This window comes from Phlebotomus papatasi, chromosome 2 (assembly GCF_024763615.1).
Source record: "Phlebotomus papatasi isolate M1 chromosome 2, Ppap_2.1, whole genome shotgun sequence".
Taxonomy (NCBI): Eukaryota; Metazoa; Arthropoda; class Insecta; order Diptera; family Psychodidae; genus Phlebotomus; species Phlebotomus papatasi.
In genome coordinates, this window is record NC_077223.1 from 71,240,055 (window position 1) to 71,263,043 (window position 22,989).

The 22,989-nt window shown below is 34.9% G+C and overlaps 1 protein-coding gene across 1 annotated transcript in view; it reads left to right on the plus strand.

The window, feature by feature from the left end:
- The first annotated feature begins 3,973 nt into the window (after positions 1 to 3,973).
- LOC129804240 (phosphatidylinositol 4-kinase beta) overlaps positions 3,974 to 22,989 on the plus strand; it is a 29,504-nt gene continuing 10,488 nt past the window's right edge. Inside the window, exons 1-3 of the mRNA XM_055851372.1 lie at positions 3,974 to 4,174; positions 4,864 to 5,511; positions 15,411 to 16,466. Coding sequence (XP_055707347.1) covers positions 5,005 to 5,511; positions 15,411 to 16,466 — 1,563 coding nt within the window. The 5' untranslated portion in view covers positions 3,974 to 4,174; positions 4,864 to 5,004. The remainder of the gene's footprint in view (positions 4,175 to 4,863; positions 5,512 to 15,410; positions 16,467 to 22,989) is intronic.

Below are 22,989 nucleotides of genomic sequence, written 5' to 3' on the forward strand. Positions count from 1 at the left end.
TTAAAATAATTTTTTGTCTAATTATTTTTTAATTATTCAATTCAATTCAATATATTTCTCCTCTTATAATGCTTGGTTGCGGCTGTCGCCGACATACTACGACTGATCTCATCAGGTAAACGGCAGAAACCCTGAATCACAGATCGTTTTATTTATTTATTTTTTTTTAAATTTATAATAATTAATTATTTATTTATAATAAATAATTATTTAATTAATTACATTTCAAAACACAATAAAAAAAATATTTAATTAAAAGATGTGTAACTATTGTATTTATTTCAATAATTTTCAACATGCAGATGACGGACATTTTAAGACAATCATTGGATGATTTACACTGGGGGTTTATAAGAGCCAGCATACAGTTGTGAAAGCTTAACTAGAGATAGCAACTCTGAATCTCTTACATGCGATGAAAATTATATTTGTTAAATATGTAGATATATTTTTATCCTTTTAACAAAAGTTGAAGACACTAATGGCCTGTGTATATACTAGAGAAATTTAAGGCAAAAATTAGTTTCGAGAAATCTTCGTAAAATTGCCTACACGCATTGGTGAGGATTTTTGACAAAAATGTGTATTTTTGAAGAAAAATAATCTAATATGTAGGCAGTTTCTTCAGAAACAGTATGCAATACGAAGTATTTTGCATCAAAAAGAGGTGGCAAAGCATTTCCAGCTTTGTGAAATGCTTGATCTTACAAATTAGAACTATTAGGTGAGCACATATATTCTGTCAGTAGAAGAGGTTGAAAGTTTGGAGTAGTATATATCAGCTCCTGATGAGCATAATTGGATGAGTGAACTATTGTTGGAAAGCTTGGTTCATTGGCTTTCAGAATCTCGTATATGTAATCTGCTATGAATAAACCATGGTCATCCAGAACCATTTATGTCGAAGAAGACACTTTTTGTAACGTCTTTTTTTGGCCATCTACTGCTGGGACCAGGAGTGACCCACAATTCTCGCACAAGGACTGTTTGTTAGAGGAACTCAAAGGGTATAATATATGGAAGAAACTTTTTTTTTAGACATCTTACTTTTTTTATTTATCGACTTATGCAAGAATTTTGAAGTGTTAAACGCAAGGAAAAAATGACAGAAATCCTAAAAGAGTGGTTTCTGGAAGTGAAGGTTAGACGTGGGGATGAAATTGATGTAATATTTGGATTCCTTGGATCAACATATGGGGGAGTACTTAGAACATTTCAAGTCGATATCTTCATCAATTTGTCCAGAAAATGGGATAGAAGGATTTCCGTCATTTTTTTTCCATGCGTGTAAAATGTTAAAATTCTTGCATAAGTCGATAAATAAGAAAAGTAAGATGTCTAAAAAAAAAGTTTCTTCCATATATTATACCCTTTGAGTTCCTCTAACAAACAGTCCTTGTGCGAGAATTGTGGGTCACTCCTGGTCCCAGCAGTAGATGGCCAAAAAAAGACGTTACAAAAAGTGTCTTCTTCGACATAAATGGTTCTGGATGACCATGGTTTCTTCATAGCAGATTACATATACGAGATTCTGAAAGCCAATGAACCAAGCTTTCCAACAATAGTTCACTCATCCAATTATGCTCATCAGGAGCTGATATATACTACTCCAAACTTTCAACCTCTTCTCTGACAGAATATATGTGCTCATCTAATAGTTCTAATTTGTAAGATCAAGCATTTCACAAAGCTGGAAATGCTTTGCCACCTCTTTTTGATGCAAAATACTTCGTATTGCATACTGTTTCTGAAGAAACTGCCTACATATTAGATTATTTTTCTTCAAAAATACACATTTTTGTCAAAAATCCTCACCAATGCGTGTAGGCAATTTTACAAAGATTTCTCGAAACTAATTTTTGCCTTAAATTTCTCTAGTATATACACAGGCCATTAGTGTCTTCAACTTTTGTTAAAAGGATAAAAATATATCTACATATATAACAAATATAATTTTCATCGCATGTAAGAGATTCAGAGTTGCTATCTCTAGTTAAGCTTTCACAACTGTATGCTGGCTCTTATAAACCCTCAGTGTAAATCATCCAATGATTGTCTTAAAATGTCCGTCATCTGCATGTTGAAAATTATTGAAATAAATACAATAGTTACACATCTTTTAATTAAATATTTTTTTTATTGTGTTTTGAAATGTAATTAATTAAATAATTATTTATTATAAATAAATAATTAATTATTATAAATTAAAAAATAAATAAATAAATAAAACGATCTGTGATTCAGGGTTTCTGCCGTTTACCTGATGAGATCAGTCGTAGTATGTCGGCGACAGCCGCAACCAAGCATTATAAGAGGAGAAATATATTGAATTGAATTGAATAATTAAAAAATAATTAGACAAAAAATTATTTTAAAAATTAGAATTTAAAATGTTAATAAAATGTGACATCGTTTAAAAATAATTTATGGTTTTATTTAGTGTCTATAGATAATATAGCGACACACTCTGCAATTGTCCAATTTTTCTCCGCATTAGTCCACGGATGCCGTCGGAACAATTTTTCATGCAGATTTTTCTCAGTGTTTTTAGTGAATTGTGAGGTTATATTTCCCAATTCAAATTTTGTAATTTATGTGCAAGAAAGCTTTCCGGAAAGCATTTTTAAGAGCCAATAGTCATTGTGGTGGGCCCATTTAGTGTCTACTAGTGTCCCGGACGAGAAAAACCCAGGAATTTAGGTGAAACGAGCAATGGAAATTTGTGAGGTTTTGGGTAAAAAATATTGATAAATCGCCACAAAACATCAAGAAAAACACCTACAGATGCATAAAAGTACGTTTTCTAAGATTTGTAGTGCCCCAAATTGCTGAATTTATTGTATTTAAAAAAAATAATTCTAACTGGTAGACCCAAAGAGGTTATCTTTACAGTAAATTTTGGGGTCACACAAAACTCATTATTTACCAGCAAAACTTACTAATTTCACTTTACTTCACTACCAAATACTTTAATTTGCAATAAAACTTGCATCCGGACGACAAAATTACCAGTTTACACCACACAAAATATCCCAAAAAACTTGCAGGTTATCTTGCAAGTTGGTGTAAACAGAACCTCACTTCTCTTGCAGAATTAGAGAATGAGGCCCATTATGAAAATTTATTTAGGCCACTCAAAAATGAAAGTGTGAGTGAGAGTATGAGTGAGTTAAGCTAGCACACTGATGTGGAATAAGACATCTAATCCAGAGTGATGCACGGAGCCATCAATATGTAAGAGCTAGTGATAGTTATTACAAGTGATCAGCTGGTATGAGGACAAGGTGTTTGAAAAAATGTGTCCTTATGATCAATCCACTTAGCCACAAGATTCCTAATTTAGTTCTGAATCCCCTTATTTATTGCTGACAGAAATGACAAAATTAAATATCTTATTCAATATCTTTCTCATAATTCAAATAAATAAATCTTTCACTAACAGATAATCTTGGCAACAAAGAACTTTTTTCTTTCTTTTCTTCTTCATATTTATATAGCCGACGGAAAACTTTTAACCCTTTATGGTGTCTACATACTAGAAGCAATTTTCGTCAAAATTGCTTTAAAAAAAATCTGACGTTTCTGCCTACAAGGGGGAAATTTTCCTTAAAAAGGCATATTTTAAAGAAATTTCTTCTAGTGTATAGGCCATTAAGGACAATTAGGTCACTTTGAGTCAAAAATATTTTTTTTCTATGGTCAACTTATATTTCTAGAAGCCAGAGAAATGATTTTTTCTGATTATCAATTTTGCTCCTGCTGTTCCTTAAAGGGTTAAGATTAAATCAAATTTTCTACGTTAAATAATTTCATGTATTATTACTTCATGTAATTATACATGGAGTAAAATACGGTAGATTTTTTTACGGTAAATAAAATAACCCTATAAAAGATTTGGAGAAAGAGAAATTTACGACATTTCCCATCCCAAAGTGTCGGAAATTCCTATGAATTCTCCTCCCGTCGACAATTCAGTAGAGGGCGCTGGTTTTTTTGACAAACGGGGAGTGTCGAGATTCACATCAATTCGTGTCTGCTTTTTGTGGCAGAAAAAATGGCTTAGGAATGCAAAATAGTGTTAAAGTGCAAGTAGAATCGCTAGTAAAAGTGTCAGTGCATCGCTAGGGCTAGTTAGTGGTCAGGCTGAAAGAGGTGGAGAGTGAAAAAGTTGAAGGCGAGTGTTGGATAAAACATCCATTTTCTTTTTTTTTTTGCTTTGCTCTGTGCACTCAATCAAAATCAAAATAGAGCGAGAATTGAGAGAGAGGAAAAGCGACACAAAACAAGCACAAAGTTCATTAAAACTGATTATTCTGCACTCATACCAGTCCATGGGGGAAGTACTGGAGCACTTGAAGCGGATTGCTTGAGGAAAAGCTGGACTGGGACATTGGGAAATGGGCAGGAAATGTTGAGACTTCTCTTTTTCTTTTTTTGCTGCAGAGAGGGCGGCGCGCGGAAAGCGGGAGACTCAACATTCCAATATATTTATTCAGCTTTTACTCTCTCTCTCTCGCGCGAAAAGCACCAGCAGAGCTCCAAACGAAAGACAAGACCATTTGGGGGACTTTGCCTCGGCCACTTTCTCGTGGCGTGTCCCCGAATGCTGTGGAAATCCCCCCGGAAAAGTTTTGTGTGTTGCGTGTAGGGAGTGTTTGAAGGTGAAGTTTTTCTGGGTTTGGGGCATAGGGAGGAGGAAGACACCAAGGAGGAGGAGAAACGTCCAGAAAATTGGGACACTCTCAAATGTGTGTGTGTGTGTTTGTGTGAATGGAAGTGCGTGCGTGTTTGTGAACCATGACAATAGCCCACCTACACATCCCATGTCCATAATTGTAAATCTTGCCCATAAATCCATTCCAGGATCCCCCGCGCGAGACACGTCGCACTCCCAAAAAAAAACCTCCTCGAAACATAGCAAACTCTAGTGAGAAATTTAGGAGTGATTGAGGAAGAAGTGGCGCGCAAGGAGTGCGCGGAAGTGCTGATGGTGTGTCCGGAAAGATGAATTCAGTGCTGTCCGCGTTCAAAAGTGGTAGCAAATGTGACACAACTCGCGCAAAACCACCCACAAAGTCCAGCAGCAAGACTAGTGACTTCCCCAGTGATTACGAGAGCCTGAGACGTATCCGGGAGATTAGCTCCAACACCAAGATGAGCAATCTCATTGCTGATGACGAAGTGGATGCCACTGTGGTCTTCCCAGCTGTTCGGCCACCTCCCATTGTGCCCGGACGCTCAAGTACAGCTTCAGTGGATGGTAGCGATGGGAAGGCCACGGGGAGTAGGCGCGATGTCTTTTCGTTGCCAGCTGTCCATGGGAAGAAGACCCCGGCGGAGGGGGCAAAGACACGAATGTCGACACACCAAAGAAACCTCAGTTTGGACTTTAGGTCCATGGGAATACTCTTGCCGCCCGTTTCACAAGTCACCAAGTCCACGTCACGGAAGATTGTCACGCAACACCATCGGAATCGGAGTCTGGACAGTGTCCTCCAGAGGATTCCAGAGGTGAGTGACTTTCACTTTCATTTTCTCAGTTGGACATTTAATTAATTACTAAAATTTGCATTGAAGCCAAAATGTTACGATAAACTTTTGAACCAGAGTGAAATGATTTTTCGGTTTAAAGAAAAATCAGCTGAATTAAAGTTCTGAGAAGTTTTTTTTTAAAGATAAAGGAAAATGAGTAAGAAATTAAGCTGTCAATTTCTTGATAAAGGTTTAGGGGACACTGGGGCAATTGGGACAGGGTTTACTCTGAGTGGGCTAAATTTTAGTAAAAAAAAAATTGTGGATAGGGGGAGGTGGGGCTACTCTGACCTGTAGTGTTTTTGTCCTACATTGATATATGATTTTTCTGCATATTCAAAAAAAAAATAAAAAACTGGTCTTGATAATATAATTTAGTTCTACAAAAGGATTGTGGAAGTAAATTAAATTGTGGTAAGGCCTTACTTCCTTTAGAAACATACCAAAAAAAATTGTATATCAAAGTACCCCACTTCTCTCTACTATGAAAAAATCAATATTATATTTCCCTAAATTTATTTATATTGAAATTAAATTTTGTGTGTTTTCGTAACATTTTTAGAATTCCTAAATGCATTCAGAAAAATTATTTAAAATGCGGAATTGTATTAGTTACAAAGTTAAAAAAAAATTATTTATAAAAAAAAAAATTATAACAAAATGTAGGCCTCAATTTTCCTCTTGATTTTGGAAATATTATATTTGACAGCTTGAAATTTTGATCTTGATTTTGGTCTCAGAATTGAGGCCGTAGTTACTGTTTTCGATATTACTTACCATGCTTACCATTAACTATTTAATCAATTAAAGAATGAAGTTCCTCGGTTCATTTTGTAGGGGTTCAATTAATCTACACAAAGAATTATTAAAACAGTGAAAATATAAATAAACACTAGGGGAACTCTGCATTCGAACGTACCAGCTTTCAAATATTGTATTTATCCTTTTTTCACCAAAGCAAAAAAATCTAGTTATTTTTATTATTTTTTAATAACTAAAATTGTTCGTAAATAATTTATGAATTTCTACTAGAGACTTGCAAAATGTTCGTAAATCGTATAGCCCACTAAAACTTTCGTAAAAGTTTGTTCTTTTTTCAATAACATTGTTCGTAACTAGGACACTTAACGAGCATATTTTTTCTTTTTGAAACATTTGTTCGTAAATATTTTAACTTAACTTTAACTTAATCTTGTTCTCATTTTCTTTTTTTTTCTTGTATTCTAGTTTTTTTTTTATATAATCAGACATTGTAAGAGGGACGGACCCTAAGTATGTTTGATTTAAAACAAATAAATGAATTCAAAAAATTCAAATTCAAAAAAAATTGTTTATTTGACAAACATTTTTGAACAAATGACAAAATTTTACGAACAAATGTTTGTAAAAGATTAAAAACTGCACGTTAAATGATCATTACGAACAAAATTTGTAAAAAAAAAAGTACAAACATTTTTTTATTATTTATTTCGATGTACCGGGCTTTTATTGCCATTTTGTACATTGTTCAGTTTACAAGTTTAATATTCAGTTTACAATGTTTGGTGAAAAATGTCCATTCAGACGCTTCATTCATTAGCACCGGGCAGGACTCGAACTCACAACTGTGACAGTCGAGCCGAGGGTCACACCGCCCAAGAGCCGAACGCTCTTACCAATTGCACCACGGGCCCCCTAAAGTACAAATATTTACAAAGTTTTTAGTGGGTTAGGGTAAGTGTGCCAAATTTCGGCATAGTTGCATGCAAGCACCAAAGTCTCAAGTTTGAAATGTAATATCTTTAATAGAAATTAATTTTTTTATTACTTCTTTTTAAGGAGTGTTGCTTAGAAACTTGTTGACAGTTTGTCTTCTTTATTTACTCTATAATCATTCTTAATACATTTTAAAATGAATAAAAATGTAGACATAGCTTTGGTGCCTTATTTCGGCCACCTTCATTCTCATAGTTCCTTGCCCTTCGGGAATTTTTCCAATGCCCTTTTCACGTCATCTCGTTTGTCGAAGCTACATTTTTTGTTATTCTTTTGCATTGTATAATCTCTAGAGTGTCTAGAGTATGTAAAAACTAAAAATTCATGGAAATTCGAGGAACAAAAAAGGGGGGCCAAAATTGCAAGCTGGCTGGAATTTGGCTAAGCCTTAGGTCTAAAGCCCGTATTACTAAATGTACTATCACACAGTTGTGATTTTTATTAATTTAATGATAAAAAGTACCCAATTTTTTGTCTACAAAAATACGTATAAATATGCTAAAATAGCATTAAGGTCATTGGGCAAAATGGTCCAATCTTTCGCCATGAATGAGACCTTTACCCCTTTTGCCATCGAATAACTATTGGTAAAGGTAACAATACCATCCTTCCTTACGGAAACAAACCCATAAGTATCTAGGAAAAACACTCTGGAGCATGAAAACTTACGAAATGGGTTGAATTATTTTACAAAACGCATTTGTTTATAATAACGATTTATCTTAGATTGTTGGTATCAAAGAACAATTTAGAAAGTTTTCAATTTACGGTAAAATCCACCGAAAAATTGAATTTAAATTAAATTTTGAATTCTAAACACATAAAAGTGAACATTTCTTATCTTTATCGTAATTTCCACCTAAGAAAAACCCAATTCGGAAATGTTTAAGACGTTTTGGGGATTCTTTTGTGGATGTGTTCTCGTCTTCGCAAATAATTTGAGGTAATAAACAACGATATTATATGGTTTTATGGTGAATTTTACATACAAAGCTTGTTGAAATCTTTCTAAAGGAGTTTCAAAAAAGGAAAAACTGAAGCTACTTTTGATCGTAAGTCCTTAAAACAAAGAAAAAAGCTTATATTTGTTTATTTTTTTTTAAACTGTTTGAAGACTGTTTATGACCTATTTGAATCACTTAAAATCATCAAAATCGGATTAAAATAAGATTATGTCGATAAAAAGTCTAAAATCTTTTTAGGTCTGAAAATATCGTTTTGGGACATTAATCTCAATTTCAAAATGCAATTTTTTCTAATAAAAGGCTACTCCAACCCTTGTGAACGTTTTTTGTCTGAATTCATCAAAATCGGCGCAGAAATGGAATAAGAAACAGAATTAAGAGTTTCTATAAGGAAATTTCGTTTCTCCTAAAGGTGTTATTAAGGATTTTATAGATTTTTCGAGAAAGTTTATTTGCGTTCGAAAAACAGTTTCTTTACGGGAAAATCCTTCAATGTGGCCACTAATCTTTCTAAAATCAGTTACACTCTTGATACTAAATAGAAGCCTCTTATCAATCCTGAATGATGAGCACCTCCATCTATATATTTGAAATTTTATATTTACAATTTTCTGTTTGGTATCCCGTTGCCCCCCTCAGTCATTTTCTGACTGGGCCTTTCACCCTTTATCCGCTACTGGATAGTTCAGGTTTAGGGGAACCTCCTTAATGATTTTTCAGATTTTTATGTTGATGATGTTTTATCTGAAAATTGAGTTTTGCAATAATATTTATTACGTGAAGAATTTTGCTAATATCAATATTGCAAACCTGAAGGAAAATTTATAAACAGTTTAATCCAAAAAATGTAGAAAGAATAAGGATGAAGTCCTATGACCTATTATTTTTGCGTTAACTCTTTCCGAACCATAACACATCTTAAGAGATAATTTTACAAGTTTTGATCAAAAGTATCTTAGCTCAAAACTCCTGAAAAAAATGTCCTGGATTTGGGCATCCTTATAATCTTTGCAATCATCCACATGAATCAGACTTTTATCGATTCCAGATAGGTACTCAGTCAGAGTCCCAAAAAATGCGTAAGAGTTCAAGCTGTCTCTCGGCTTTCCCTCAAATAATTATCTGTTCTTTACAATCTCTTTTAATTGGGTTAAAAGGTAGATTGAAAGTGATTTCAAAAATCCAACGTGTACCAAATTACCTTTCTCTCCACTACATAAGACATTTTTAAATTCAAATGAAAACTTTTAAATTATCATTACAAATCATGAAAATTATTAAAGATATATTGAAATAAAATAGGTCAAAGTTTATCATGGAAAATTTCAAAGCTGATTTAATTTATTGTTACTATAAAACCTCTTCAACCCAGCCCTACCTACTAAAAAAAAACGTAAATTAGATTTTATAGTAAATAAAATCAAGGTTTATTGCGGAAAATTCCAAATAAGCTGTAAAAACTCTTCGTGAGTTTTCTCGAAACTTGGAGAAAAAAATTGCTTCAAAATAAGCAGCATTGAATATATAATTGAGTTCTGTGAGAACCTTCTTGAAAATTGGAGCAATGTTTATATGCGTGTAAGACCAGTAGTGGTCTAAAAGACCGAAAACCCAAGTGGAATATTTCAATAATTTCGTCGCAATTCAATTCAAAACATTCTGTGATAAACTTTTTTTCTTCTTTGGACATTTGTAGAGTATTGAAATGCTGAGTGAATAATTTATGCCACACGTGAGGTTGATTAAATTATTCCCTCCAAAAAAAAGTAAAAGACGAAAGAAAAATCTCATTTTCAATTTTTGTTTTACTCTTCGAAGCAATAAAAGAACATCAATTTCAAATGATGGATGTTAAATCTGTGTTGGAATTTTTTAAATGGAAATCACATTGAAATTTCGCTTTCTTTATTGGATAAGAGAATTTTTTTTTAGATGTTTCGGACTGTGGTGATTAATTAAGAAGAAAAAAATTAAGAGCTTATGGGAATTTTATCGAAATAATAGTGAAAGATAATTTTTTTTGTTAATTTGAAGGTTGAATGGGAATAACTATAAATATTTATGCTTCAATAAAATTTAGAGATAAGTTCTTAATGGTTTATCAATGCTGTAAATCAGTGAGAAAGTTTTACGTGTTTCTTTTGTGAAGATTGCAATGTTGCCAAGGGATTAAATATTTGAAGAGGAAAGGTGAAGTCTTTCCTTGACAGGAAGGAAAATAATAAAAAAAAACTTTTCCAAATTGGAGACGTTGCAAATTGACGTTCTCTTTCAACAATGTAGAGTGAATGTTGATCCAACTTTGTTGGTCGTATTTATTTGCATAGAAATCACCTTTAAAAGTTGAAATTTCTCTGCTGAAATTTTCCATTAATTGGTGATTTTGTGCTATTTTTAGGTATGATTCCTTCATAATCACACCTATTGTAATCCTCGGATTTTCTCAAAGTGCTCAAATCGAACTGAAATTCATAGGGTATATGTTTTGAACATCCGTGATGCCGAAAATCATAAGCCGGCAATTTCGGGTCCGGCCGGCCGTCCGTCCGGCCGTCCGTAGTACGCAATATCTCTGGTTTGGAAAAAGATATCTTCATAATTTCTTTTTAAAATATATCTAGGTACTCGCGCGTACGACGATTTCTGTGCTATTATTTTTTTTCTTCAAAAACCGGTTCTAAACCGGTTAAAAATCAGGTTTTGTAGTTTACAGTAGACTCTCCCAAATTCGGGCATTTGGGACCGAAATGTCAGACAAATTAGAGAGAAATTCGAGCATCAAATTATTTGAAATGCAACGATTTTTTGTTTACCTGCATACTCATATTAAGTTTACATGCTCATATTAACTGTAAATTTCATAAAAGCCCCTTAATAATGCAAAATAACATCACAAGTGAGATAAAACATGGCAAATTTGAGCATATTTGCTTCATTCGATAATCATAATTCGAACTCGAAAATGTCAACAATTTTTTTTGCAAATTTAACTGCTGCCCGAATTAAAAAGTAGCCCAATGTTAAAGGAGCCGAATTAGCAAGAGTCTACTGTATCTGGAAATCTAAACATGCGATTTTGAAAATTTTGTGTTTATATTGTATCCCAGGAAATTTAGACCAATTTAAAAAAAAAAAAATTAAGACATTCGTCGAGCAGTTCTCGAGATATTTCACTTTTAAGATTTCAATTTTAAGAAAATTTGCTAATAGCGTCAGGCGGGAAAAAAGCGGGAGAAGCGGCGTCGAACAAGCTTTTCCCATATATATAGCACTCTCACTCTCCCTTCAGGAGAGTACAAACCTTCAGGAGCACGGAAGAAGCATTCACTACGGGGAAGGCGTTCCTGGGCGATCTACGATCAGCAGATTCTTCCAACACGAGGCACCTTGTAATGATTACATTGTAATACCCGTAATACCAAATAAAGTGTCTCGATACGATTAATAATAATAATAACTCTCCCTATCTCTCTCTCTCTACACAGTAAAAAAAATGTGTAAAATTTACTACTATAATAGTGCAAAATCGACCATTTTAGTTGTTTAATTTAAAAATGTTTAAAAAAATGCACAAAAATTTGGTAATTTATTGTCACGTGATTGAAAATTACTACTAATTATAGTTGAAAAATTTTCAACAACGTTGTTTAATTTGAAAATTTGTAAAATTAGGTGAGATTCTTAACAATCTCACCTACTATAATCCTAACAAAATTTCATGTCGTCCGATCGACCCCAAATTTGGCCAAAATGTGTTTCAGCACTTCCTGATCACGAATATATATGTGGCTAATTTACGTTCCCGGCCGGCCGGCCGGCCGGCCGCTCTTTGGAGCTTAATAGCTCCTAAACTAAGAAAGATATCGACTTGCGGTTTTCGGCAAAGGTTATATATCGGGTGAAAATTGCAACTTGGTGCATAGACCCCCCACCCCCCACCCCTCCTTCCGCCATTTTGAAGACCCCCCTTTTTTTGTTTTCTCAATAGCTCCGCCCCTATGGCATTCAGCGGACTCAAATTTTAGTATGTTATAGCTGGGCCTTAGAGCTTTCCATCAATACCAAACTTAAGGTCCCCCGACCCCCCTGACCCGAGCTATAAGGGTCCAAAAAAAATTTCTTAAAATGGCTTAACTCCGGTTCTAATTGTCAGAATTTAAAAAGTGAGGGCTTTTTGGAAAGCTCTCGTGAAATGCCACTTCTCCTTCTAACATCGCAAGTTCATAAAACCACCGCTAGGGGCGCTTTTTTTAAAAAGAAAATTTTTAAATCTTAAAAGTTAAATAACTCAAAAATTCCATTGTGCATCGGGCTGAAAATTTAGTATGTTGTAGCCGTTGATTATACCTATCAAACAAAAGAAACCTTAAGTCGATCTAAAACCCCTGACCCGAGCTATAAGGGGTCAAAGTTCGAACATTGACCGGCCTCTATCTCCGGTTCTAATTAACATAGCGACCTAAATTTTACCTTTTTGGTTTCATCTCGATGAGGACTTTCAGATGGAAGTTCAAAAAGTCACCACAGGTGGCGCTGTGATAGCGTCAAAATTCATCGAAATTCAAAGTCACTTTTCTCAAAAACGGCATTGTGCAAGTTAATGAAATTTTAGTATGTTGTAGTCCAGTCTAGGACGTTTCCAAAATGGTGCGTATGTGCGCTGTGGTTTCAATAGAACCGGAGATATGAGGGGTCAAAGTTCACGAAATTCAAAAAATCATATCTCCGGTTCTATGTGACCGATTTTGATGAATGAGGGCTTAAACGAAAGATATCACCAAATGCTACAACTTTCTAGAATGTTTGAACTTCGTGGGACCAACACCAGGGGCGCCACAGTCGAAAAACCAATTTCAATATCACATAACCTCAATTATCTCGACTGTCGCTGAACCGATTTTGATGATTACTTCAACATAATTGTAGAGCACATTTGTCTCTACATTTCGTCCATACATCATTTTCCGCTCAGACTACGCTATCACTCCGATTTTGCCGTTTAAGTGTGAAAAAATTGATTTTTCCCATAATAACGCTTTGAAATCACTCAGATGCCAATTTGACTGCCTCTACTCCACCAAGACACTTAAAATAGGGGTTTAAATGGAAAGTCCCGCAAAATACAACAATTCTTTGATATAGTTGAAGTTCAACAAATGACTACTTGGGGCACTCTGGATGAAAAAACGAGTTAAGAAACAAAAAACCTCGCTTATCTTGGCTTCTGAGTAATCGATGAGATCATGTTCTATGGGAAAATTATAGAGTACATTCTGGTCTACATTTCACCCATATATCACTTTTGTGCCAGTTCATCCAAATCCTTGATATTTTGATTTGAATACAAAATTTGTATAATTTCACGAATTTGATTCAAGATAACTGAATGGCGACTCACAATTTCAGCTCTAAATCGAATTTGCATGCACTCCGAGTTAGCTCACGTTAAGAATCTCACCTACATAAGCCGGTTAGGATTATCTGTCCCTTTTAACACTATAATAGTGTGAAATCGGATAAATTAATTATTTAATTGCGATCTGTGTATAATTTCTCACTGTTATAATCATAAAAATTTTTCAACAATGTTTAGTGATTTAAAACTGTTGAAAAAATCTGAAAATTACCACTATTACAGTATGATTATAGTTTTTCACATTATTATAGTGTAAAAAAATACACAACTTTATGGTATTTTTTGTCACATGATCAAAAATTAACACTATTATAGTTTGATCATAACTTTTCACACTATTATTATAGTGTGAAGCCTTGTGTATTTCAACCAAAGTTATTGAATATTTAAACAAAATTTGTTGAATTTTCAGACAAAAGTTGTTGAATTTTTAAACAAAAGTTGTGTAAAAATTGTTGAATTTCCAATTAAGACTTATACTTCAGACGAGATGCTTTTCATTGAGCAAAAGTCATATAGAACATCAAATATTTATATGCATAATAAGTATATCGTGAAGATCCGAGCGTCAGATGTAATCATTTCGCATTAGGGGGGATCCCGAGTACAGGAAAAACCAATAAAAATGTCTAAAAAGACAAAAAAAAAATAAAATCTTCGAAATGAAATGAAAATTCAACTGGAAATCGACCAAAATTCAACAATTTTTGAGTTTACACATAAAAATTCAACAATTCTGAATTCAACATCTTGAATCAACAACTTTAAATTAAACAATTTTAAATTAAACACTTTTTTCCAAATTTAATACTATAATAGTGGTGTAAAAGATTACACACTATAATAGTGGTAATTTTTTTTACTGTGTATATTCGAAGATTTGTAAGGTGACATATACAATTCGCGATCCGCGAATTTTCACGGGGCGCGTATTTTTTTGCGGTTTTTCGCGGGGCGCGTATTTTCACGGGGTGTGTATTTTTTCGCGGATTTTCGCGGGACGCGATTTTTTCCCTGATTTTCGTGGAGCGCGATTTTTTTTGCGCGGCTTTTCGCGGGGCGCATATTTTTTCGCGGATTTTCGCGGGGCGCATATTTTTTCGCGGATTTTCGCGGGGCGCGATTTTTTTCGCGGATTTTTCGCATTTCTCATCCAAGTTTTTTCATTTCCAAGTGAAATTTTGCTTATATCAAGTCTGAAAGAGGCTCTAATCTAAATGGATGTAAAGTTTGAGGCCTCTATCTCTCACAGTTTCCGAGAAAATCGACTTTGAAGTTTTTTTTAGACATTTCTATGCTTTTCTATTCAAATTTTCCTCATTTTCAAGTGAAATTTTACACATATCAAGCCTGAAGGAGGCTCTAAATGTTTGTAAAGTTTGAGGCCTCTATCACTCATAGTTTCCGAGCAAATCAACTTTAAAATCTTTCAGATACTTTTATACATTTCTCATTCATTTTTTTTTCATTTTCAAGTGAAATTTTGCACATATCAAGTCTGAACGAGGCTCTCAATGGATATAAAGTTTAAGGCCTCTATCACTCATAGTTTCCGAGACAATCGACTTTAAAGATTTTCAGACAATTTTATGCATTTGTCATTCAATTTTCCTTATTAATAACGATAATATGTTACATACAGTTTAAGAATTATTAAACGAAATTTGCATAAAACGAATCGCACCTCTATAAGCTGATCTAGGCTTATCACTGGTTTTTTTTTCTCTCTTGTTCACCTCAAGGTGGAAGTGTCCTCGCCAAGTGCAGAATCTGAGAATATTCTCTGTGCTCATGCAATTCTCAGTGCTGTCAAGCCGACGACATGCACAGGAATTGATGGGACAGAGAGTCTCACGGATGAGGGAGTGGAAAGTGCCACATGTGGCCAGAAGCAGCTAACAGTTGTGGCTGCTGGTGGGTCAAAATCAAGTGCTGAGAGTCAAAAGAAGAAAGATGATCTGACGAGTCTTGGTTCGGATGATTCGGGCATAATCTGTGGATCAGAACCCGATCAGACGTCCCTGTCCAAAGTCACGAGACAAAGCCATGAGAGTCTGGATTCGGGAGGTGTTCCGGATCCAGTGGAACTCATGGAGTATGGGCAGGAGATTGTCAAGAGTCCAACGACACCTCCAGCTGAGCCACAAAAAAGCAGTGGGAGAAATTATCTCATAAATACTCTGACACGGAAGAGTGATGGACAGAAGCATCAGATTAAGAATGTCGCAGTGGCAATTGATCTTGATACACCACCCACGGATGTTGATGAGGTGGACAACAGCAAAGCTGAGTGCAAATCCCCTGGGGATAGCTTAAAGAATGAATTGATCTTTAAGAGTTTCTTTGGAGCTACACGCAATGTTATCTTCCGGACAGCTCAGAGTATTATTGATAATCATGAGAAGAAGAATAAGGAGGTTGAGGGACAAACACCAAAACCACGAAAAGATTTTCTCCTGCTGAAATCCACCTCGAGTCGCAAAAAGGCAACAACATCACCAGAATGTCTGTCGCCGGAAGTGGAGGAGAAATCTCAGCACAATTCCATCTTCTCACTGCGGCCAAAGAGCAAGGGAAAGGTACCAGGAGTGGCTCAATGCTACGTCCATGAAGATAAGAAGGATTCAGGGCAAGTTGTTAGTGCTAGTGGTAGAAAGGGTGGACACAATGGACTGCTGCGCTTCTTTGAATCTCCCGTCTTCAATATTCACTTTGCCGTTCACTACCTGTTCTATTCCAAAGAGCCTGGAGTCTTGAGTTTCATCGGGAACAAAATATTCAGCTTTACTGACAGTGAGGTGAGTGTTATACATTTTTTAATTTATTAAATACTTTGACTATATTTTGAAATAACTTTGCTATCTCAATATCCTTATTAAGATTTTCTTTTATAATTTGAAATTGTGAAAAAGAATTTCTCTTTATTGAATATCGAGGTCAAACAATGATAGACTTTGACTTAAAGTTTTCAGAGGACTTCTCATATGTCCTACTCGCAGAATTCTAGAATAAAAATTCTGAAAAGAATTTTTCTGTATTCTTAAATTTGAAATAATACGTAAAACTTGATATTTTCTTCAATTTAATCCTAATCTTGAACTCAGAATTAGAAGACATCATTGTTTCTATTGATCATTATAGTAATATAGATTTTTTTCATTTTCCACCCTTAATAATTTTTGAATTTGTCTCAATATGATCTATTTATTTGAGAGTTAAAAGTAAAGGCTAGATAAGCCTATAGTAGTTGAGTACAAATTCCGATTGTGAGTAGAATTTTGTGGAAATGAAGAACAGTTAGGATTTTTAAATAGTTGGAATACAAAGGACTAAGAAAAGAAAGGAAATCTCAAAATCGGTTAAAAACTTTTGAAAATATGATTCGGTTCAGTTATTAGCGTTGAAAAGATCTCGCTTAGCTACGTGTTGTAAAATGTTATTGAAATCTGCAAAGGAGATTTCGAGATATTCTACATTGAAATTTCGAAAATAGTGTTTTCAGTTTGAATGCTCTTAACAGTAGGCATACGAAGATGTGATATTATGAAGAGTTTTTGGGATTTCAAGAAACTTTTCATTGTCACCATTGGTCGACTTGTTTTTATTAAAGCTCTTTTAAAGGTTGAATATTCGTAAAATAAAATTTAAAGACATTTTAAAATAGCGGAAGGGAAGGAGAGAAATGGAACTGATTGACATTACCACATTATGTCGTTTATCCAACATTGCGTTGCTGAACAAAATCCCGAGCGCCAAGATCTCAAATGCCAAAGTCCTGAACACCAAAATCCTAAAAAAGCTAAAATCCCGAAAGCCAAAATCCCGAAAAGCCAAAATCCCGAAAGCCAAGTCCCGAAAAGATAAAATCCTGAATTTGTCGAAATTCCGAAAGTCGAACTCTGTAAAGCCAAAATCTTGAAAAGCCATAATCCCGAAAGCCTAATTCCTGAAAAGCAAAGATTCCCAAAAAAAAATCATAATTCTGAACGCCAAAATCCCGAAAGCCTAAGTCCCGAACAGATAAAATCCTGAATGGGTCGAAATTCCGAAAGCCAAAATTTCGAATAGGTCAAAATCTGCAAAGCCAAAATACTGAAAAGTCATAATCCTGAAAGCCTAATTCCTGAAAAGGAAAGATTCCAAAAAAAAAACAACATTCCGAACGCCAAAATACCGAAAGTCAAAATCTCAAACGCCAAATTCTTGAAAGTCAAAATCTCTAGCACCAAACTCCCAAACGCTAAAATTCCGACTGACATTACCATATTATGTCGTTTATCCAACATTGCGTTGCTCACCAAAATCCTGAACGCCAAAATCTCGAATGCCAAAGTCCTAAACGCCAAAATCCCAAAAAGCTAAAATTCCGAAAAGCCAAAATCCTGAATGGGTCGAAATCACGAAAGCCAAAATTCCGAATGAGTCCAAATCCCGAAAGCCTAAATCCTGAATTTGTCGAAATCCCGAAAGCCAAAACCCTAAAAGCCAAAATCTCGAAAGCCAAAATCCCGAAAACCAAAATTCCGAAAGCAAAAATTCCGAAAAGCCAAAATTTCGAAATCCAAAATCCCGAAAGCCTAAGGGCCCAAATAGACTCCGGCTGATCCTCGAGAATATTTTAGCCTGGAAAATTTGACAGTAAAGATTTATCCCAAACTGTCATACACTGAGGGCTTAGGATTATCGATAAAAAGTCATTTGCATAAATTTCCTTTACCTAATCCTTTACCGCCAAATTTTACAGACTAAATATTCTCGAGGATCAGCCTGAGTCTATTTAGGCCATAAGTCCCGAAAAGATAAAATCCTGAATGGGTCGAAATTCCGAAAGGCAAAATTCCGAATAGGTCAAAATCTGTAAAGCCAAAATTCCGAACGCTAAAATTCCGAAATCTAAAATCCTGACCGCCACAATCTCGAAAATACAAAATCCCGAAAGCCAAAATCCTCGAATGGTTAAAATCCTAAAAGAGTCGAAATTGCCTCCAACAAGCGTGGGTGCAAACTATGGATGGGACCAGCTGGGACATTTTTAAATATTCGGGATTTTTAGGCTTTTGGGATTTTGGTTTTCCGGGAATTTGACCTTTTCGAAATTTTGACCAGGAGGGCCCCCAACGTTAAACTCTTGCCGAAAACCACATGTCAATATTTTTTCTGTTTTCCGTGCAATAGCTTTATTGTATTTCAAACCGAACAGATGGTCGAAAAAAGGAATAAATATTTTTAATTAGTAAATTAGCTGATTGATCAGTAAGAAATTTAGACTAGCCAATAAATTATTCAAATATGGACGATAAAGAATTGAAAAAAAAACTTTAAAAAAATTATAAATCCATTTAAATCAAATCGGAAATGATAAGATTGTTCAAATCTTTTTTTTCTGATTATTTCATGATTTTGTGCAGTAATACAATATAATGATTTACATTTTATTTATACTGACCAAATTTTATCTTTGTACCAATCGGACGAGGTCGGGTTTAACTTCGGATTATTTCAGAAATCCGAAAGTCGAAAAAACAGATACGACAAGTGACAATGCTCAAGACAATTACGGATTTTTCATTTTTTTTAATGATTATAAAAAATATTTCATAAGCCAATAACTACACTGACAAGAGAAATCCGAAAAAGTTAAAATAACATTCCAGAAATGTTTATTTTACCCTGCAGTATTAATCCGAAATCGGTGTAAATGTTATGCTTTTAGGTGTATTAGGGATTAAAGTTACCCTTTTTCATGTCAATTTTACCCTTAAGAAGGTGTAAAATTACCATTAAAAAATGTTGATATATTTTTACATCTAAAAAGTGTTAAAGTTATGAGGAAAAAAAATTAATCGCACCCCCGTTTTTTCTCAGTGTATGAGTCCTTAATGGCTTGAATTTTTCAAGATTAAAAGTTAAACCGTTAAAGATACGTATTTCTGTACCGATTTGGATAAAATCGTATCTGTGTGCAGTTTCTGAATTTTGAGTAAGCCGGAATTTATTTCAACCGGAAATTACTCATTTTTTGACCAAAAAAGTTCTTAAGTTAATTTTAGAATTATTCCACACCATTGTGACCCAGTGAACACAAAGAAATGATAGAGTTCTCTTTCGCGAAGCCCATCGCATTCTTGAAGTCGATATCTGTCCGCTTAAATGAGTTTTATAAAACCATTTTGAGGAACATGCAACTAACATTAAAAGCGTAATATTTAAATGGCCAATACTAACATTCCGCGAAATCTTATAACACTTCGTCACCATTTTTTTTTCTTTCTTGTCCAGCTCTCATTTTCGCAGACTTTCTCCCATCGTGCATTTTGTTTCTCTTTCTCTCGCTCTCTTTCGTGAATGCGACATTAAAAAAAATTATACTTCGAATGCTTTCAATTAAAATTGGTGTAGTGCTTATAAATTGTATTAAAATGACGAATCAGCTCAATTGCCTTGGAGATTTCCTCTCTCTATATACGCGCTCTATCAAGCTATTCAAATGAGATTATACAGTATAAGAAGACTTCCATTCTCAGCTGGTTCTCAAGAATGCAGAATAGGCGTGTTCTGCAAACACTTGAGAAGATCACCCAGAATTCTCCCATCATGAATCAACTGATAATTTTTTCTTCTGAATTCCTCAATATCATCTTTTTTCTCAAGAACAAGAGAAAAAATGTGGAAAAAAATAATTCCATATGACTTCACATCAGACACTTTTGACTTGTATAATTGTTCTATTTTTGTCCCCCTATAGAAGTTTTTTTGTTTTGTTTTGGATATGTTGGGTGACAATAAAAGATCAAATAGTAAACTCATGGCTAGACAGCAAAACTTCTCTCCCTCTTCCAGAAGAGAAGTATTAATATGGTGATAAAATTGGAAAGAGAGTTGAGCCGGATGTGGAGTTTCCTTCTCTGTTCTTTCTTTATGATCACCATTCTCTTCGTATTATTGACTTCCCGCACACTCTTTTAGGAATTGTCGAGGGGAAGAGCTGGATGATTCATTGAGTGTCACTTATTTTTTCCTTCGAAAATAGGGGATTTAATTGACTAGTATTCCAGATGCTTATGCTCTTCAGTTTATGGTTTTGTTTCTTTTATAGATCATTTGTATCGTACATTAGGCGCAAATGAAATTGATCATGATTTTTTAAAGGTCAAAATGTTGAAGATTCTATATTCTAAAAGTCGGAGTTATTTTTGAGCAATTTTATATTAAAACAGATGCTTTTGTTAAAAAGCAAAATTATTCCGAGAATCTTGTGAAAAGTATAAAATTTTATGAAAAACGATCTTTTTGCAGTCTATCGTATTATAAAGTCATAAAATTTATTAATAAAAAATTACTATTCCCAATAAAGAATTTCGTAAAAAAAAAACTTTTTCTTAATAGCAGCTCGTTATTAGAAAACCGTAACATGCTCTTTACTAGCTGCAGTAATATTTAGTCCATGATACTCTTAAAAAGAATTAAATATCTTTAGTAAAGGACATTGGGCAAAACGGTCCAACCTTTCGTCACGAATGAGACCTATACCATCGAATAGATATTGGCAAATGTAAGAACTTTTGTTCTCGGACCAACCCCAAAAATATGTAGGAAAAGCACTACAGCATAAAACATATGTATAAGAATTGTAATAATTTTTTTGCAAAATTCCTTTTATACAATAACGGTTAATCGTATATTGGTCGTTTCTAAGAATAATTTGTAGATAAGGACTCAAAGAAAACTTTCCTGGAACAAACCATATCTTTATCTCTTCATTCATTCATTCATTTTCAACCGCTTATCCCTATTGGGGTCGCGGGCCCATGACATCCAATCTAGCAGCCCACGCCTGTCGGTCCTCCGCCACTTCAGGAAGATGTTCGGGTTCGATCCCGAGGCGTTCCAAGGCAAGATTCTGAATTTGATTCAGCCACCTTGTCCTAGGTCTGCCTCGAGGCCGAGGTCTCCTCACAATGGCTTGCATAGCTTTTCTGGGGAATCTTTCTTCATTCATGCGTTGAACATGTCCATACCATCGAAGTTGTGATCTCTCAACCCGAAGAAGCAGCTCCTCGATTCTTAGTTCCTCACGAACGGCCACATTCCTCACTCGATCTCTACGAGTGATTCCCTTTACCGCTCGAAGGTACCTCATCTCGGCAGCTTGTACTCGCGATCTTACCCTTTCGGTCATTACCCAAATCTCATGACCATAGGTGAGAATAGGAATGAACACAGCTTTGAAAACCGATAATTTAGCCGATCGACTAAGCTCGACCTTCCTCAACACGCTTCTGCCAAGCTCCCTCATTACTGCAGAAGCCTGACCGATTCGCGACGAGAGTTCTGCCTCCATCCTACCATCACTCGTGAATAACACCCCGAGATACTTGAACTTCTCCACCTGTGTCAATGAGTCTCCACTAACATGTAGAGTGCATTTCACAGATTGTCGGGAAATCACCATTACTTCCGACTTACCCACGTTCACCTTCATACCTGTTTCGGCACAAACATTTACAAATCGGTCAAGTGTGCGCTGAAGCTCTTCTTCGGAAGATCCAAAAAGAACCAAATCATCTGCATAGAGGAGATGGCTCACCCTGAAATCCCCAATACGAATCGCATTCCGCCCCCGACTGCGTTCCATAATCTTGTCCATGTATATTATGAACAACAATGGTGATAGAACACACCCTTGGCGCAGTCCAACACTCACTTGAAAACCTTCCGATTTGGATCCGTTTACACGAACACAGCTACTACAGTCTCTGTACAATGACTGAATGGCTCCTACCAATTCTTCATCCAGTCCGTACTCGTGCAGTACATCCCAAAGTTGTTCTCTCGGTACTCGGTCATATGCTTTTTCCAAATCTATGAAACAAGCATAGAGTGGAATTGCATACTCCCAAGCCTTTTCGACAATCATCCTCAGGGTAAAAAGCTGATCCGTGGTGCTCTTTATCTCTTCATTTTCTCTGCAATTTTCCATATCTTCCTTTAAAATCTTTTACGATCCTTCAAACTCATAAAAAAGGATTGTATCTAGGGAAATGTCTCTTATGCTTGAAGAAAGAAATTAAATCTCTAAAGATCGCAGGGTTCTAAAAGATACCGTTATTTAAATACTTTGAGTAATCAATTCAGAGAAAAAAATGTTTTAATTAATTATACTGAGAACCTTTTCTAAACTAAATCTAAATCTAAACCTTTTGCTAAAATTCTTTAGTAACGGTATCTTTACAACCCTATGAACTTCAGCAATCCTAGCTCTTTTTTAAGGAGAACATTTCTCTAAAGACGACATAGGATGCAATCGAGGAAATATGTTTA